This window comes from Platalea leucorodia (assembly GCF_965183815.1).
Source record: "Platalea leucorodia genome assembly, chromosome: 4".
Taxonomy (NCBI): domain Eukaryota; kingdom Metazoa; phylum Chordata; class Aves; order Pelecaniformes; family Threskiornithidae; genus Platalea; species Platalea leucorodia.
Genome location: NC_138826.1, coordinates 15971841 through 15991842, shown reverse-complemented (window position 1 = coordinate 15991842; position 20002 = coordinate 15971841). Strand labels below are relative to the sequence as shown.

Below are 20002 nucleotides of genomic sequence, written 5' to 3'. Positions count from 1 at the left end.
TACGTTAATGTTCCCTAAGCTGACTGAGCCTCAAGGAGAAGACACTAAGTAGTAACACTCTACACACAGCTCTGATCCTGAAAGATGGTAGAGAAAAACTTCAGAGAGATCAGAGAAAAAAGGTAAAGCAAAACACCCCAGAGAACGACTTTTCCCCCATCTTGCTGGGGAGCAAATGTCCCCAGTCTCAAAGCAGCTCTCAAACTGAAGGGGCCAGAAGAGGGAGAGCCGGGCGTGGGGGTGGGAAGAGAGAGGCAGGAAAACTGCACGAAGAAAATGCAAAATACAGACAATTGAATGTGAAAAGTATGTGAAACATTTTAAATTAACAGAAAACATGATCCAAAAAACAGTCAAGAACTTCTAGCACTGATAAAATCATCCAGGTGCAAAACTCAACCAGGAGCTAGAACAAAATTATTTTATTAGGTTAAAAAAGAATTAAGATTAGCTGTATGTTCATTTTAACACGTATGTAAACATTAACAATCCGTAGGCTGCTTATTAATTCACACGTGGCATATTTACACTATTTATGATATTATACCCCATGCTGGGGCATCCCATTACAGAGTCACGGTAGTGGCTCCATACTTAAGGTGAATTCTGCAACACATTGCCTCTTTCCTGTTGTTCTCTTGCAGTAAGATTACTTTTGGGCAAGAATTTACCATTTGGTTTCAGCCCACAAGGGAATCTCTTTGGGAACTGACAAACTGATTTAAGCAGCTGTGGAATAATTTACTGGGCTTTGTTTTATTAAAGGAGAACAAAAGGCTTTGAGAGCTTTTGGTGTTTTATGCAGCAACAAGAAGAATGTTTGGCTTAGAAAGTGTCCACTTTTTCTTAGATTTTCCCCTTGCCTCCCATAAGGATCAAATTTGACTGCAACCACTGGCAAGTGCATCTCTCCCAAGATGCAGGTCTACCACAGCCTTTTAAAAATGCAGACAGACCTGGGGAGAGAGAAGGTGCCAGAGGAACAGAGCCCAAATCAACATTAGGTGTATACAAACAAAAATAACGCTTAAGTACAAAACATGCTTCAACTGATCTCATGTTTCCAGATCCCCAAGTGGCTAATAAGGAAATGTTAAGCAGCATTATCCCCTTTTACAGATGGAAGAACTGAGATGGAAAAGCAGAATACCACAAAGACAAAAGATGTCTCAAAATCTGGAGCCATAATTCCTAATCTAATATTCCTCCTGCGAGGCCTCATTGCTTAACATAAATAAACTATTTCCTCCCTAGATTTCAGTTGTAAAAGTAACTTTTGAACTTCTCCGCAAAGAAGGGATGCTGTGAGTCCAGCCCTTGCCCCAAGAAACACTGGAAGGATTAATTAAGGTTTGTGAAGCACTCAAACTACAGGGGAAACCCCCAGGAGGAAGTTTGTATTTCCATATTCTGACCAGGGCTTGAAAGGCATGCAATAAATACAGCCCAGGGCACAGAACAAACAACAGGAATAGAATAAAATAAAATATTGAACAGCTGTTCGTTAAGTGAATACTGTTCATCCCACACACCAAACTTTATTTCTGCCTCAGGCTGCAGGGAGTGGAGAGGAATCAGACTGAAGACAAAATAAAATTTTACTTCAAAGGGTTAAATAGTAGCAAAATTATAAAAAATTGAAACAGTTTCTTAAAAAGGAAAATATTAGACTACCTTTACAGGCAGAACCGCAGGCCCCACTCATTATTATATTAGAAATACAACTGGTTTCGATAGTACAAAAGGTCTGTGATTTACCAGGTTACCTTCTTTGCAGAGATGCAATGGTTTTCAAGCTGTAAAAACTACATCAATATCACCAAATTCATACAAAGCCCCCTCATTTTTAAATGAGGGGGAGGGAAGAGGTTACATCACTGTTACAAAGTAAGAAAGTTCAAAATACTACAGTAAGCAAGGATGGTGAAATCTGCCTAGAACTAAAAACCAAAGAAACCAACCTCACGCACGCAAGCTTTCCTTTCTAGCACATCTGTTTACTGCTACCTACCTAAAAGCAAGCAATGCAAAGTTGACGGGCGGGTGCGAGCTTACAGCAGAGCCACGCAAACAGCCTGTACAGTTTGCTGGGTGCAGGGCGCTGATTTTTGGCTTTTCTTGCAAACTGGTAAGATTTTACTTGCTTTTCAGTATCAGAAAGTGGGATACCTAGAAGCGAGGAGAGCCTGCATCTTGATTAGAAAAATGAAAGAAAAGCAGCACGGACACCATGCGCAGAATGACGGAGCCTCACTCTTCAACCGTTACAACATCTTTGGGAATTATGGGGAAGGAGAAAAGAAATGCCTGAAAAACACAATGCAGAGAGCAAGGAAGGAAGAACAGGAACAATGTTAATCAGAAGTAGCTGCATTCCCCTGCACTGCAAACGTTAATACTATTTTGTAATATTTCTTATTTTCCTTCCCCAAAATCGCCCCCTAATATCACTCTTTTCCCCACATTATTTTTTTCCCTTTACAAAAATACCAGTTTTCCTAAGACTGGTATTCAGATCTGACAGTCATTAATTCCAGTGTCTATTTTTAGAATGTACTTGAGAAAATTGTAATTTTATCAAACCACTAGGAAAAAAAAAAGATCAAGTCAATCTTCTTAGCAATTACAGCAGCCAAATCCTTCAAATTATAATTTCTTGTTGGTAAGTGAATAAACTGAAAAATATTGGTACCAAAAAACCCATCGACAAAAAAAACCCAACAAAAAGGAGCATTAGGAAATCAACACAGTATTTGATCTCTCCTCTTTTTTTGCTGCTGAAAGCCACATGGCACGCATAGTATTTTTAACTGGAGTCTCATTTCAAATATATGCCGAGGAATCTTATTTCAAACATACACTAAATAAGGAGGGGAGTAATAAAACAGGCAGTCCCTTACTCTAATTTTATCCATCTCCCTCCTCTTCTTTCCTTGATGCAGTGAAACTTTAAATCCAACACCAAACCCTGCCTCTCTCTCTTTTTTTTTTGTAAACAGTGATCAACATTTTCCTAAATGACCCCCGAAAGGACCTACTTCGAAACTACTCATTAGTAACAGCCACGTTTGCAATATTAACCTGGATGCGGCTGTTTATTAAGATCTTTTAAGGGGTTTAGAATGAAGACACACTGCCGGTGTACAGGGAGCACAGAAGGGGTAATTTAAAACCCATGTTTTTCCTCCCCCTCACCGAAAACATGCCCAGCATTGTGCAGCTGTGCTGCCAGCTTCATCACTCCCTCCATCTCCACTCTTGCTAATTAAAAGGTTGATCACAGAACAATGCTCTTCTCATTAATTTCGGCTTTCTGATTGGGCAGGATTCCCGCTCGCTCCGCCTGATCTTTTCCACACTGCTGAAGTTAATGTGACAGGAGCCCGAAGATGGATTACCCGCTGCCATATTGCCCATCACCTCCAATCAGCAGCTATCTGGGTAAACTGATTGTTCTAATTTGCTCTCATTATTTTTACAATATCAGGAGAAAATAACGCACACAGCTCACTGTCAAAGCCGTGAAAATCAGCCATTAGTTAAAGCCAGACACTGAGTGGCTTTATTAGAAGCACTGCAGTTTATTGATGCAGCTTCGGTAAACTAAGATAATACCTGCCCTCTTTAAACACACTTTTTTAGGCGTATTTATGTTGAAAGAAAATATTACTAGGATACTTTTGGAAACACTCGCCATCTCAGCCTGTTATCTTGATACGCTGGCAGACAACGAAGATTAAGAACAATGGGGGCTTGACTTCCACATAAAGAAGGGCAAAATATGCAGCATTATCCATACGGCAGCCTGCCTGCACATCTCAGCTGCTATTTTACAGTTTAAATAAAAATCATCTCAGTATTAATATGGCAGGTGAATATGTAAATATACCCCAAAATCGCACGAAATATGGTACTACCGTAGAGTCAAACACAGTACGGGCATAATTGTGTGAGCTGTATGTACAAGGTCAACAATTTAGTTTTGGGGGTTTGTTGGGGTTTTTTTGTTTTTTGTTTTTTTTTTTTTTTGCTAAGCAAAGGAGCCTGCGTAGCCCAGCACCAAAACACAGGTACTGAGAGCAGGAGCTCCAAACGATACGGGAAACTGTTTTGTATGGCTGGAACTATTCTCCCTCTACGAAAAGGCGTTGTGCTGCCACAACTTGGGAATGAGTCAGAGCAGAAATGTCACTCCACGCTGAAGCCTCACAGGATCCCAGAGCTAAGAAATGAATAAAGTATTGTTAGCGGTATGAAGTCAGGCATTTTTACACCGCAGCAGCGGTAAGAACTACATTGAAAATCCTGGACCTCTGACAGTCTCTATGCTGTATATAAAGGGACTGACATTATTTTGCCTGCTGCCTATCTGCATCTTAGCAAAGGGAAATGCTAAATAGAGGGATTAACAGAAATACGATATCTTAAATCTTACTAAACATAAACCTTAAACTGGTGTCTACGATGCTGTGACTCGCAATGTGCTCTAAGAGTGACAGGCAGAGCGCAGCAGACTGATTTTACTTTTAAATAATATCTAAATTAGATTAGTTCTTTGTGTAGATCTGCATGAACCAGAGGGGACATTCATCATTGTGCCAAAAAAGTTAAATTCACTGGGGTACGCTCAAAGTGAATGGTTCTAGACCTACGTTTTATCTCTCAGACACATCATCAAGATGCTGTGCCAATATGCATGAAGCCAGCTAGGAGCTGCAAGAAAGACAACGGGAGAGTAACTGGATACCAGAAAAGGTTTAATTTTTCCCTTTGTAGATTACGAATTGCTTGGGACAGGATCCGTGGCTTCTCTGTCTTGTAAGCCCAGAGCATCCCTTTCAATACTTGAGCTTCTTTTTTAATATTTAAATGGCTTAAATATAAGGAAGGGTATTCTCCTCCCTCCCCCTCCAAAACAGATGTAATTCTAGTTCCCCCTCCTCCCCCTGCTGTAATTGAAAACGCTACAATTTTCATTACTGCTTTTTAATATTTTTAAATCCTCATCAGCTAGAGCCTTGCGTTTCGGGGTTGGTTTTTCCTCCCTCCTAGAAAAGCCACCTCCCAGCTTTGTTTGGTATCTCTTTTGACCCTTGCTAATGGTTTTCTCTTGGAGGGGCGTGCCATGCTTTTCTCCTTAAAATTCCTGCACTGAAAGACTGCACCACACCACACTCCACAAAACGTGCTGATGGCACAAATTACAAGCCCCCAGCCGAACACTCCAGCCCCCACCATTCGGGCAGATTTATGTGGGCTCTTGCCGACGTTATTACAAGTCAGAGTTTATTGGGAAATTGTTACATTATGCGGAGTGTCTAACAAATTGCTTATGCTGCTATAATTGGATTACAACAGCCGCTTGCTCCCACCGGTAAGATTAGGCAAGTAGGACTCCTGCCGATCTCTGAGCGTTAGCAGTAATTTTATTTGCCTTGCCTCTCTCTTTCCTAACAACATGCCTCTTTCCCTGCCAGCTGTCTGCTGAAAAGGCACAGGCTTGTTCCTTGGCCCTAACAATGCAATTACAGCCCTGCAGATCGCACTGTTTGTGCATTAAGTACAGAGCCAAAACGAGGCGAATTGATCGTTTGACTTTTGGAGGAGCCATGTGATCTCTGCGTGCGGGTGATCCGGCATGCATCAGTGGGCAACGCTGCAGTACGCGCCTGACGGTGAACTCGCTCCACGCTAGCTCCCCTCCCCTGTCCGCTCCGAACAGCAAAGACGGTGCAGCCTACCCCACGGTAACCCCCATCGGTCTACGAAAACGGGCTCATTTTTAGCAGCTCTCTTGCTAGGCTAAACTCAGAACTCGCTCTGCCTTCTGACACGCGACACTCGGCCACGCCAATGGCATCGCTGCAGTGGGCTACCCTAAGAAATGATCATTCCAGCATTTCACACCACAAGCTTTAGTGCAAGAATTGGGCGTATTTTTCAAACGACTTTTTCAATTCTTGCATTTGAAAAATACTGAAAACATATCTAGTTCATGTCATGTTAATGCTATTTGTATTCTCTACCATCTGAGGATGCTGCCACTGCAGGTGACTACTTAAGAAGCGATGTTTCTCTTCATGTTTGCCACCATTTACCACTAAAGCCACCAACGATTTGGATTTCAAACTGTTTCACGTTTCCAGCACAAAAGATCCCAAAGTACTTTATAGGCACAAGTCCAGTTTGTTTCATAACTCTTATCCTGGTGAACACTCCTTACAAACTTAACATGACAGGACTTGAATGAAGACCTCAAGGCTGTAATTCTTTACGCAGAGCATCAATCACGAAACCAGCAAACACTTGGGGTGGAACTACAGCATGTGACACTACACACAATACAGGTGCGGGGAAATTTTGATTAAGGATGCTAGGTCAAGTTCTAAATTTTAAAAGATTTCTATTACATCTTCACTGCCTGCATACCGAGAGGATCCCAGGATGATTCAGTTCAGAAGGCACCTCAGGAGTCCTCCAGCCCAACCTCCTGCTCAAAGCAGGGTGCGTTATGAGGTCAGACCAGGTAGCTCAGGGCTTCGTCTAGCCTGGTCTTGAAAACCTCCAAGGATGGAGGCTGTAGAGCCTCCACAAGCAACCTGTTCCAGGTTCCATCACCACAAAAAAATTTTTCCTTATAACCAGTCAAACCTGAGAAGGAGTTTCTGTGTTCAGTATTTACTGAACTCAACTTCACAGGTAACGCAATTTGCTTTCTTGAGATTCCAAACCCAGGGCTCCAAAAAGTAGGAAACATCTCCATCGAGTTGACCGAACTTCAGAAATGATTCTTCATATTGAGATTTTGCGTTATCACCTGACTGACCATCCTTACTGCAGAGCTTTGAGAACTGATCTCCAGAATACACATAGAGACCCTCAGCTATAAAGCAATTTATGAGTTAACTATGATATTACTATTTCTTCAAAGTCTCTTTTGCATTAAAAAAAAAAACCAAACCACAAGTGTAATTCTTTTTTAATTCGTGGCTTCATTGACATGCAAAGTCATTTTGGGTGGTAAGAGGAGAAATGACAACCACTCCACAGTGTGCCTAACTGAAGACTAAAGAAGCCTGTTTACATGTAGTTTAACACTCAAAAGAAACTCTGAACAGCTGAAATGCCTTATAAATAGCTCAGACCCAGAGGAAGTGCAAACGTCTGCATTGTGAATTGTAGATCTTAATTACAGACAATGGCTGGTACAGCAAGTAGCACGGAAAAAAAAAAGTGAAACAGTTGCACTGTTCATGGTTGGCAATAATTCTTCAGGAAAATATTTACTATCAATCAGTTATGAGAAAAGGGACTCTGCGCTCATAAAACAGCACGTTGCTTCTCATACCAGTACCATTTTGCTTCAGCATAATCTGAATTTAAACAGCTTGTTTCCTGCGGATATAATTTTGGAAATAAATAAAACAAGTCTATCAAAATCTGGAGAATGTGTATGGTGGGGTGGGGTGGGGGGAGCAGGAATATCACATTTCTTTCTCAGTCATTTGCAAAGAGGTTATTAGACCGAGGGGAAGCTAAAGCATAAAGATTGTCTTGACCTAAAAAAAAAAATATAAAAACTGAGAAACTCACAATTAAGATAAAAATAGACATATTACTAAGAAAGGAAGATCACCAGTAGGTTAAAGCTTTTAGATAAATCTCCAATGCTGTTTTCTACTTGTGCTGTCTAAATAGTGAGAATTCACAGTTTCAAAGCACCTTTTGAACATTAAGTAATCCTAGCAATGTCCCTGCAACACCTGCCATTCACACAACCCTCTTTTTACAGAGAGAATACCTACAACAGAAGGGTAAAACGACATGCTTAAATCTCTATTAGCCAGTGGCTGAGGCAGCCTTCATCCAGTTTGCAACAGCCCCAAAAACTGTCATCCCAGAGAAAGGTATATCCAAGCCACAAACAGGGACACTGCAACCAAGGGGTTGGGAGCTGGAAGCGTGTCCACTGACAGCCCCTCTGCATCATTACACAGAAGCTTAATACTAAAAATTAAGGTATGGAGGAACATACTTTCTCATTAAAACAGTGGAGGGAGTACCAAGAAACTGAATGCAGCTAGTCAAATAATATTTGTTCTTGATTAAATTGCTCTAATTTCAATCTCAAGGACTGGAAAGGCTTCAAAAGCACTGGAAAACTATGCATTATCTGAAGATATACCGACACAGTGGCGTATCACAGCAGAACTCTGAGTTGGTTGTGTTGTTCATGCAAAGTAAACGCAGGGACACTTTCAGGAAAGAGGAGCCATCAATCTGTGACATAAAGGGAGTTGAGAGTACAAGAGGGACACTCTTCAGATCCATTTGTCCTACTGCCAACTGGAACATCCAGCCTGGAACCCGAAATGTTTGTTTATTAAAGAGTACTCATGGTTTCTCCTTTGAATTCATGTAAAAATTCTGAGCTCAACGTTATTATTGTGCAGACTATTTTTATTCTAAAAATTCGGAAGTAGCGATGCAGAAAGAACTGACAAAGGAAGGTAGATTTCAATTACCAGCTACTTCCACCACTCCTTGCTTTAGCTGAATCATCCTTGAATGTAAAATGCATAGCTAGAGCTAAATAATGCTATGCATCTTTGAAAGAAAATTTCACATAGCATACTTGAAGTGCCAAGCCCTGTTCTGTGTTTCCAGAATTGAGCAGAACATAGCTCTGTCCCCCTGTACACAACAAACAGCTTGCCGAGCAGACAGAACATCCCTACGTGCTTAAGCAGGACTTTTCATCCAAGGGTCAAAAAAGCATCCTACAGTTAAATTTCACAACATTTCTGCAAGGAGAATATTACTCAGTTCCCTTTTTGAAGTGGACCAAGAAAAGCCATCATGGCCACGGAGAATAAAATCACACTGCTAAAAATAAAGGGTATGAACCCTTTCTAGATTCCCAGTTCAGTACTGGAACCACTGCAGCATGCACATTTAAAAGTATGATGAATAGCAATCAAAGATTCCCTAGAAGACATAACATGCTTAAAAGACCCTGAGAAGTCTCTTGGTTGGCCTGGACCTTAAAAAGCAGGACCAGTTATCACATGTGGGTAGCAAGGAGTGGCCTGAAACAGAAGTCTCATTTGTCAAGGGTAGTGTGCTTGACTGTATTTTTCTTCCTCCAATTTCACTTATCTCAGATAAAGATAGAGGCAGAGAACCTCTCCCAGCTGCCGCTGAGTTCAGAGCTAAGGAGAAACCTGGGGATGCTGTATGCCATTTAGAAGGTGTCTTTGTGCTGTCTCTGGCAGGCATGCCACAGGGTGCCTCTCTCTGGCACACGTAGGAAAGAATTCAATGTGCAAAATGAAACGGAGAACACTTCTTTATACAGCAGATACAGGCAAACTGGAACTGACTGCAGGAGTTAATAAACAGTAAAGACCTATCTAATGAATAGGGGAAATGGGTATTGACTGTGGAACTCCGTGAGGTCAGCTGCACCCCAGTCTCTTGCTGGGAAAGAAAAGAGCGCTTTGAATCAGGAGGATACCTCCATGATCCAGGGAAGTGCAAAATCTAACAGACTCCAAGCGAACAGCAAAACTCAAACCCAATACAGCTCGCATTATGAAACGATGAAAAGGTAAGACCTCTGTCTGAAAACAGGAATATATATAATCCATCCAAGCAAAGACTCAGCCAAGGAGACTGGAGGCACATCAGAGCATCCCCCACTGCACAGCAAATAGAAAGTGTGAAGGTCACTACAGAAAGTAAGTGGTTCTGGATGCAGAACAGAAGAGAAACTTGTTTGCACACCCAGGAGCATCACAAGAATCCTAGTGACATACCAGATGCCAGGGGATTTTTAACTGTGCCCCTCTCTAATTGAGGATGAAGCACACACCAACACCATTATCTGGCCTGAAGATACTGGCTTACAAAATATGGAACAAACAATAGGAACAGATGCTCATTTGGCCGGATTTCAATAAGCCTCATTAAAACCAAACACCCTGTCTTTGGAGCTCAGGTTCATGCTACATTTCTACCTTATTTAAGCACCTAGCACCAGTTCCTGAGAAAGCTGTCCACTTGTGGTTGCACACCAGTAGCGTCATAAAAAGAAATCCTCTCACAGACATTTTTTGGTTCCTACAGAGACAAGCAGGAGGATTTTGTGTGTGTGCGCGTGTGCGTGTGTACACATTTATAAAAACACAATTAGAGATTGCATTTCCTTTTTAAAGACATTAGGTCAAATATATATATCAGACCTGTTGATCACTCAAATGCAATGGGCAAAAAGATGCCAAAAGATTAATGGAAAAACTCCTGAGGATGGAAGAGAACCGATGTTACAGATCACACAGGTGACATCTGTGCATCACAATATGTAATTTTTAATTTAAGTTCCCACCTCTTCAGTCAAAACAAGAGCACACTTGAAACAATTTCTAGTGCTCCTTACTTGCTTCTACCCAAATATGCCCAAGTCCCATCAAAGGAGTTTCAGAGGACAAATACCAGAAAAGCGCAGCTAAAAACAAAATACAAAGTTGCATCAGAACGTGATATTCTAGTTTTATTTTAGAATTCCTGAATAAAACTAGATAATCCATAGGTTCGCAAAAGCCACTGAGCACCTAGCTGCACAGTCAGCATAACGTGGTATAGAAGACTGGGCAGACAAGGTTTCCTAACAAACACAGACTTCCTTGAGTGGTCAAAAAGACAGCAGCCCTGTGCTACTCTCCGTACTTGAAAACGCATATATGTTTATTATGAACTTCTTTTCCCTCCATTTTAGAAAGAATGCCAGTTGTTGGGTTGGTAAGTTACACCTGACTGTCCTGTACAGAAGCATTCCTTCACAAGAGAGCTTGATGGATGGACAGTGCTTCAGTCTGAAAAAAGATAACCCAATATTGATGTGTGTGGCCTCAAGGGAAACCGCATGTCATTCTTTGAACAAACTTTAGGAACATCAAGCACATGATCAGCCAATGGCATTAATACAGTCTTAACAGAGCACAGTTTTCTTTTTTGCAAGTAGGTGCAGAATCAGAAATTCTGTTTTTGGAAAAAACATCATCTCTTGCAGACTGACTGACACTTCTGACAAGCATGTGATAATGCTGACTGTGGCTCCCAGTCAGGGCTGATACTGCACTGCAGAATCAGAAAAGGTAAATCATGATTTCCAAAGTAATCCTTTTTGTCTTTCAACACCAGTTTAAAAAAAAAAATTAAACCCCTTTTCCAAAAGTGCTGTAAGATAAAGAAATGCACAGTTATACTTCCCAGTATTCACCCCCTTGACAAAACATTTTAAAGTCCAAGGCTGTAAGACACATCAATCATGGAGGATAAAACTCGCCATGTGCATAAGGCTAGGAGAAGGCCTCTGAACTCCTTAAATCCCATTTAAGCCCTTCACCTAGGGAACATTTAACAGTTGTGCCATTTGCCTATGCCATCACTGAGCCATCTGCATTTAGCTAACTGGATTTATAAATGCTTCAATACTTCTGGAATTTGAAAGACAAGCTTTCTTAGAACCTATTTCATTTTGGTTTGCAGCTGGGAAGGCAAAGCAAAGGAGTACAATATCCGGGCAAGCTAGTACTAGGGGAAATATTTCCCCAGAAAAGTCCTTATGTTTTTTCATATATATATTATATATGTGTGTGTGTATATATATATGCATCTATACATGTTTTTTCATATATATGTGACAGCAGATTGTCATACAGCATATATACATATATATTGTCCTACAGCATATAGGGACACAATACTTTAAAACAGATGCTTTTTCATCTCCAGGCTGATAGTTCAAATTCATCCTCAATAACATGAAAAAAGTCTTGCTGTTCCTGCTTTGAGCCCTACCCACACCTCTTACCATGATCCCACTGAAACAGAGTTTTAGGAGAATTTATTATTTGGGGCATTACGATGTTAAAGGTATGTCATTTCAGTTAAAAGAGGCATCACGTAAATTAGGCGTAGTTCTTGCACATCCTTGCTCCTTAGTAAGACGATCGGGTCAAACAAGATGCTATAAAGCAGAGGGGGTTGAACGGGTTTACTCTAGCTAGCTTGCTGCGAGCTGCTTCATGGCATCAGAATGATGCTGTACGCCAATACAATTCAGACAGAGCTGCTCTGGTGCCTTGCTCAAAGAGTTTCACCTACTTTGTATCATAAAGCACCTTAGGAAGCAGTGTGCGATACCAATCGTCTTAAGCTAAGAATGGAGGTGTCGGTATTAAATATTAGCACTTTGTACCAAGACTGGTAGCTTCTCTCTGAAGTGCTTCTCCCCTGGAAGGTAACCTGGCACGTCAAGCACAGTTTACGAGCGCTAAGCCACCTGCAAGCACAACGACAAACTTTTATGATGGCCAGTTCCCTGACAGGAAACAAAAGTAATGGGACATCCAAATTTCACCAGCAAAATCCCAGCAAAGATTTAGCCGGGAAATTATCTTAAAGGTCAATACAAAAGTGGGCCCCGAAGGGACAAGGCACCTTTAACAACCATTCAAAGTATGAAAAAAAAGGACTTCAAGAAGATCAAGGAATAAATAACCGAAAGACAAAACAGGCTTTTGAGTGGTCAGGTTTGTGGTGACAGAGGAGTAACAAAATGCCAGCTGGTTTCGGTAACAGATGGCTGCGTGCACTGATCTGTCCTGCCATGTCCATTCTAAACTTCCTTTCAGTGGAAATATGAAGCTTACACAAGGCTAAACGCATCCTTCGCACAGTCCTTCTAACATATTGCATCATGGTTCAAATGTTTTCTGTTCACAAACAGCCCTACATGTATGTTATTTTACTCTAGTTATGACAACTTTCAAGAAAAGAATTCTAATGGCACCTCATCTTTTCCAATCACATCTACTACAATTCTCAAGGAATGACTTTTCTCTGACGGTTTTCTTACCATCCTGACTGCCATATCTCCCTCCTCCCTTTCCCTTAAATACAGCATTGACTGTATTTTAATTGAAAGGTCTTTCTTTTTGCATCTCCCCTCTGGTAGCTAAGAAAGGGAACCATGATACAAAGAGCTCCTAGGCAGTATTTTTAGCATATATCTGGACATTCATCACTTGAAGTTGCCACAGCTAATTACGTGGCAGGCATAGGTCATCCCACTGGAAAAGCCTATTACTTGTATAGCAGAATGAACCCTTCAATCCTAGATAGCTCAGGACTCAAGTAATCGTTTCCAACAGAGAAAACCAGCAAGTCTGAAAACACTACACTGAAGGACAAAAAAAGCCTATCCAAAATACTTGCTTTCTGTTTAAATATTTTTTTCTAACTGCAATTTTTAACAAGAACTTTTCTTTGATTAAAAATGAACAATCTGCTAAAAAACCCTCAAAACCAAAGCCGTTCTCTTACTTACTTTGGCCACACAATTTTCAGTCTTCATAGCAGTGCTTCCTAGACATACTGTTTCCTGGTTTAAGCACAGTCTGGCACAGCTGTTGTAGGTCTGCAGAAAGATTAAAATCATTATGAATAGAAGAACATGATTTTCTTTCAGGCACCGCATTTTTGGCACAGGAACCCACAACAACTCTACTACATTTCCTTTTTCCTAAGGTGTAAACGTTTCAAACCAAAATAAACTAGTTTACAGCAAAAGCCTATGTTGAGGGCATGCATGTCCTCTGAGAAGCTATGTACAACTTTATAGTTCTGAGATACAAAGCAAAAAAAAGATTTTTCTCCTCTTTTCCTTTGAAAAAGGAAAAAAATATCTGATCTCAGTCATTTGGTCTTTCACAAAATGCTGCATAACTGAACAACTAAAACAAGGTGATTTCTAGATGCTAGTTATCGAAGCGTATGTCAAATGTTAATAAACATCCCCTGTCTTTATCAGGTAAAAATACATGGGGACAGTACAAAGGTTATAATCAGAAGGGAGAAAATGCAGACCACATCTCACTGGTATTTAACCTTCCCAATTTTGGAAAGCTATTTCTTTTAAAGTAGAATGTCTTTTTTCTTTAACTCATACACTGTCCTGCCCAGGGGACACTCAGCTGAGGCTGCAGACTTGGAGTCTTTGCAGAGCACATTACTCATAGTCTCTCCCTTTTTTAAGGGCAGCGTATGAACAGAACTTAGAAAGTGTGCTTAAAATTATACTTTGGTTGATTTGGCTATTTAAACTAAAATGCCCGAAGAACTCAGGAGTTCCCCCCCCCCCCCCAACTTTCAACACCTTTTTAATTACTACTTGATTAAGCTCACATTTTCTAGTAGGGGGGAGAGTACAATAGCACCTAAGAGCTCCAGTATTGGATTAAAACCCCAGTGCCTGTTGCCATTTACAGAAAACTGCTCCCAAGCAAAAGTGGCAGCCCAAAAGCAAGCACAAACTTGCTGTGTTGCAAGAGTAGTTAAGTGGACCACAGAGAAGATGTTGCTACCTCAAATAGTTATGTGGGGAAAACACAAGAAGCATGTTGAAAGAGAATGAAATTAAACTTGCTACAAAGACATTTCCAAGAGCACCAAGTAAAACATACTAACATTCATGATATTTTTAAGATTGCCTTAAGGGGAGGACGCACAAAGATTTGTAGTGAACTGCCTGTCAGTTCTCTCCCTGTAATATTCGATGGCAATCTCTGAAGATCCTTCTTTCGGGGCTTGCTACGGATTTCTATTTGTTTGGTTTGAAACTAATTCAACCCCAAACCTGCCATAGGTTACAAAACCTGCGGGCAACACTGGCATGCTAAGGGCTCCTAAACCTCTGCTCTGCTCCAAAGCTACGGCATCAGAGCCAGATTCCCTCAGCACAAAGCCCCAAACAAACGATCGCCCCTTTCTGCCCCTCTGCCACCGGCCTGACTCCGCGCCAGATGCAGGCAGCAGCAACACACAAACCAGCAGAGGAACGCACTGCAAGAATGCAAAGAGATTAAAAGGGGGTTACGCTGAGCGACGGGAGATACATCCACAAACCCCGTGTTCCTAACAGTTTCCAGCTCAGGAGGACAGTAAGCACCAACGGATGGGAGCTGAGTGTTCACAATGAGTTTATAACATTATTCACCACAGTTCTTACGATCCTCATTAAACACTCCCTACTGCCCACCATGGGAAACCAGTATACTGGCTCAGGGGGATCTGTACTGGTCCACCAGAGTACAGACACTCTTGTGGGAATTCAGGAAATCACAGTCCTTTCCACCTCACTTCTTTACAGACCCCCTTTAAACTCCATCATGAAACAGAAACAAAAAGGAGCACAGAAGCCCTATCTTCTCCACTGCTTTAGCGGTTCATGTTTTATTTCTCAGTGAGCTCTCCAACCAGAAAACAACCAGTGACAGACAGGAATGCAGAATATCCTGGCTCCAGCAGATCTCCTTACAAGTTATAACATCGATATCTGCTGCGACTAGCAGTCAGCTAGCAATTTCTGACTCTGGATCCAGAAGGAGAAACTGAAAAATTCAAACACACGAATCCTTTCAAAGTGCCATGCAGATGAACAGGGAGCATCTTTCAGCAGGGGAGGTTTCAGATTCAAACTGGGATTAGGCCACAAGTAAACAGAAGTCTAATGGACTCGACTTAGCCTCTTGCAAATATTTGCCAACATCATAAAACCATCACTCTGGTATGCACACCACTTTCTCCTCAGAAGAAAGATCAGAATGGCATAAACTATTATATATCGTGGCGTAGGTGCAGTGGCCTAACTGGTGGACAGAAAGTTGACACCATCTGCTTTGCACTGACGTTCAGACAATATCATGCAAACCTCATTTTATAAGCATCGTGTTAAATTCAACCAGATTCTGAAGGTGAAAAAACATTAAGAGTTCACAAGATTCTTTGGTCATTATTTACATTTGTGTAATTTAACCCATTTATCATAAATCTGTTACTTCTTTCATTTGCAATTTAATTCTTAAAATTCCAGTAGCAGTATTTCTGCACAACTTCTCTGCTACATACTATAAATTTTACGAGGAGCCCTGACTTGAAGAAAGCTACTAACTCCACTTTGCAGATGAAAAGCTCAGCCACAAAAACATTTACTGAAAGCAACAGGGAAGCCTGTGGCTCCATGAACTGAACCATGAACCGAACTCAGATCTTGTCAGTCTTTTCCCTCCCAAGACAGGTATGCACAAACCTTGGTAGCAAGCCAGTTTTTTAAAAGCCAGGCTTACAACAGGCTTTCTCTTACGTTTACAAATGGGAAAGACCAGACAATCCAAACACACAATGTGAAACACTAAATGCTAAATCTAAAAGCCCTAGAACTTTCTGAGAAGGAAGGAGGCTCACTACGCCACTATTCAAAAGTTGTGTGTGTGGCAGAACGTAGATACAAGTAATTATTCCAATGTATTGCTTAATTTTTATTATTTTCATCCACACCGAACATCTTAGTGTGAACAGCACCAACTGAACTGCCAGTCTAACTTGTTCATCAAATCCCACAACACCAGGACTAGTGACACTTGATGGAACTAGCATAGTGTAAATTTAAAGCAGATAAAATGAAACACTTCTTCACACAGCAGGCAGTGAACTTCTGGAGCTTGCTGTCCCAGGCCACCATGGAGAGAAACAACATCAGCAAGCGGAAAAAGGGGTTAAACCAACTCATGGACAGCAGGTCCATAGAGTACTCGGCAGAGACATCCCCTGGACGTCCCTAGTGCAGCAGCAGTAGATGCCGCAGTGGCAGGAGGGGAAGGGAGCGCAGACAGCGGCCAGACCCGTTTGCTCTCATTCAACGGCATCTTCCACTGACAGTGCTGGAGTCGGCACCGGAGGAGTGGACGCTGGGTCCGACTGACCTGGGCACTCCCATGCTCTCAGTACCTCCCTGCCCTTTCACAACATGCCAACGGTACTTAAATCCCTCCTTCCCAACCTCTTCAGCCACAGAAAGGAGACAAGAACATGCTTTTACTGTGAGAATCAACTTTTACACAGTAACTTTATTACATAAAGACGTATGTAAGTGCCAAATTACCTGACGACCATTTAGTCCTTCAGCAGCTCTTTGTTTCTCAATAGAAGTAGTGGGGAAAAAAAGAAAATTAAAAGGAGTATGTATAATGGATGCAACCCATCAGGATGGAGATTTGAGAATAAAACATACAGTGATCTTCAGTTCAACATCCATTATTATGTTTGCAAAGTTACAAAGTTCTTCTGTTCTTATTTTCACATTCTGACAGAAGAATGCATTATCAGCCTTGTGGGATGAATAAAAAGGGTAAAGAAGATTCGTGTGCATGTTCTACAATACGTTTAAAAAGGTTTCAAGCAAAAATGCAGACGAAAGCCTACTTCTCCCTTAAAAGTCCAGGGGAAAAAAGAGGTAATGTCACTACTTAATAGGTCTCAATGGAAACGTATCAATAATGTTGCAAAAAAGCTGCATCTGGCTCCTGAAGTGAAGTCATGAGAAGCTGGGAGAATATATTGTGAAGGTAGTAACGATATGGCTGCCCCCTTCTAACGTTCCCCTGTAGGCAGCAGTTACTGGCTATTGGGAGACACAAGATTACTGCTGGACATGGAGATTTGATTTCATCTGGTATTGTTATATTTATGTTCGTACGGTAAGAGTTACTAGTGAATAGACCTAACTGAAAGTAGAATGAATGTCATATCATCAAGGAATAATGCAGAGCCCTACGTTTTAGGTGAAACGTGATGGTGTCTCATGCTACACTGCAACATCAGAGTACCGCCTTTCGTTCATTCTGATGCCTATGGGAACATTAACTAACCTGGAAGAAAACCAAGAAAATCAGAACCAAGCCTCAGAAAAGCAAATTTCTCAAGCTCACCTTTAAAGCTTGACCCTTTTACGAATCTTATCTAATTTGCACCAAAACTGTTCAAGTTTCTCCTCACCTTTCATCAAGATAAGAGGCTTCTTTGCCAAGGAAAAGCAGTCTGAAATGGTAGCCTGGTTCAACGCCACAGGCAGATAGCTTTGCGTTGGAGTGCTTTAATATGTTTTTATATTGCATATAAAGCATGCAAACATAAACCAGTTTGTTGAAAACTACCCTCTTTGTGGAAGCTGGCTGTAATTCTGAACAAGTTTTCAATTTTCGCACCGCTGCTAGGGTAAAACATTTTAAAGAGTTTAATTTTTACAGTGGCTTCAATGACACGAGATTATCTAACAAAGTAATGGTTAATCAATAGAGGGCTTAGTTGTCAGGTGAAACATATAACACACTAAAAGGGATTGATTGCAAGGCTCCTCCTTATTTACTGGGAGGTATATATTTAAAATGACACAAACTTGTTACCAAGCTGCATTCCTTTAACCTTGCAAAAGCCGTTTGAGAACAGTGTTAAGCAGCCCTATAGCAAAAGAAGCTCTAATGAAAAAAAAACCCTACAAATATATGGCAGCACCAAATCATGTCAGAAGCAGGGGAACCACAAAGCTGTATTCACTCTCAGCCAAAGGCTTAAAATGCCACAGAGACGCTAGACTATGGTTCACTAAAGATAGAGCTGCATCTGATCTCATTCCATAAGTGTCTTTGGTTACATTTTTCTTTTTAAAGAAAGTATGATCCTGCTCTTTGACATAAACACATAAACATTTCTGCTCTTGTCCGCGTTGCTCTGGACAAACAGCGAATGTCAACCTGAAGCCTCGAACCCCAGGCAGAGCTCGTGTGTGCATGTGCGTGTGTGTGTGCGGCTTTTCCGCCAACTGAAATCCATCGCTTTGGCCATTTATTCCGAGAATCCCCAGTCCCTGAACAAAACTCCACTTTTTAATAGAAGCTGCAACCCAGGAGTTCAATAAGATTTCCCCCCCAATAGTTAATAATTACATGATTTATCAGAGAAAGATAACACTAATAAAAACACAGCAAAAAGACAAAACCCATACCCTCCCTTCAAGTCATTTTCAGGGAAAAGATTATTAAACTGTTCTTTTTGAACAAGGGCTTTTGTAGCTAAGCACAAATTGCCAAACGGTTAGAAAAAAAGTTATTAGACTCAGAAGAATTCAGCAGAAGTGCAAAGTTATATAAACAAATCACTCCAGCAGATTTGGGAAGATCGCTTTCATCTTACTTAGAGTCTTACGAGACTTGCATTAATTACCCTTTAAAGGTCTTTCACATGGACTACTTAAAATAAATGCAATTTATTTATTTATTTCAAATGAGGTGCTGCTTCTGAAAGAATTAAGTAATCTCAACAAATTTAAAAACGTTTTTATAAACAGGTAATTAAAAAGAAGAGTAGAATTAAGTCAAGCTGTAAGACGTTACCCAGGATTCCCGCGATTATTTTCTTAAGATGAAATTTTTGTTATCCCTAGCCCAGCCTTGGGAAGGGCAGTCTCCACGGAAAGTCGTAAGACAAAATAAAGACTAGCCAAACAAAAAACCAGATCATTACAGGATTTTCCCTAAAGCACGGTTTGTCATATTGCAATTACACCTTGCCGACTGTGAAAGCCAGAGTCCTTAATATTGCCACTAGAGGGAAGACGTGTCTCAACACATGGCAATGGTAGTTGGGGAGTGGGTTTTTTTGAGCAATTACCATAACAAAGCTCCCTTGGCTGTGTGTACCTTCTAATTACTCAGTACAATTAAAATTACTTACCTCAAACAAACAGCAAAAAAAAAAAGGCCCCTAAAACAAAAAACCTCAAGACAATACGAACAAAAAGCCTTACTCCAATCTGCCTGTTATCTGAAATTACAGTAAAGCTGAAGATCTTTTTTCCTCATCCATCAATGCACGGAGGGGGGGGGGGGACGACACGACAAAAACAGAGTATGCCACAATGCCCAAACACCACGGGGTTGTTCAGCGATGTCAAAGCATTAAAACAAACAAAAACAAAGAGCAAGGAGAACTAGATCTCTTGTTAAAGAAAAGAAGAAAAAAAAAAAAGAAAAAGGAAATGTCGTGGTATTTAGCCATCTGGTAGCTGCTTGAAAACAAATTGTCCTCAAAAGAGCAGAAATAC

At 41.0% G+C, this 20002-nt stretch overlaps 1 protein-coding gene across 16 annotated transcripts in view; it reads right to left on the bottom strand.

Moving 5' to 3' along the window:
• The window catches only part of BTRC (beta-transducin repeat containing E3 ubiquitin protein ligase), a 118363-nt gene that overhangs the window by 43130 nt on the left and 55231 nt on the right, over positions 1 to 20002 (bottom strand). For 12 of the 16 annotated variants that reach the window (XM_082309074.1, XM_082309065.1, XM_082309075.1 and 9 more), the window contains one exon: positions 13394 to 13483. The exons of the other annotated variants lie outside the window; for them this stretch is intronic. In XM_082309074.1, coding sequence (XP_082165200.1) covers positions 13394 to 13483 — 90 coding nt within the window. The remainder of the gene's footprint in view (positions 1 to 13393; positions 13484 to 20002) is intronic. 16 annotated transcript variants of the gene reach the window in all.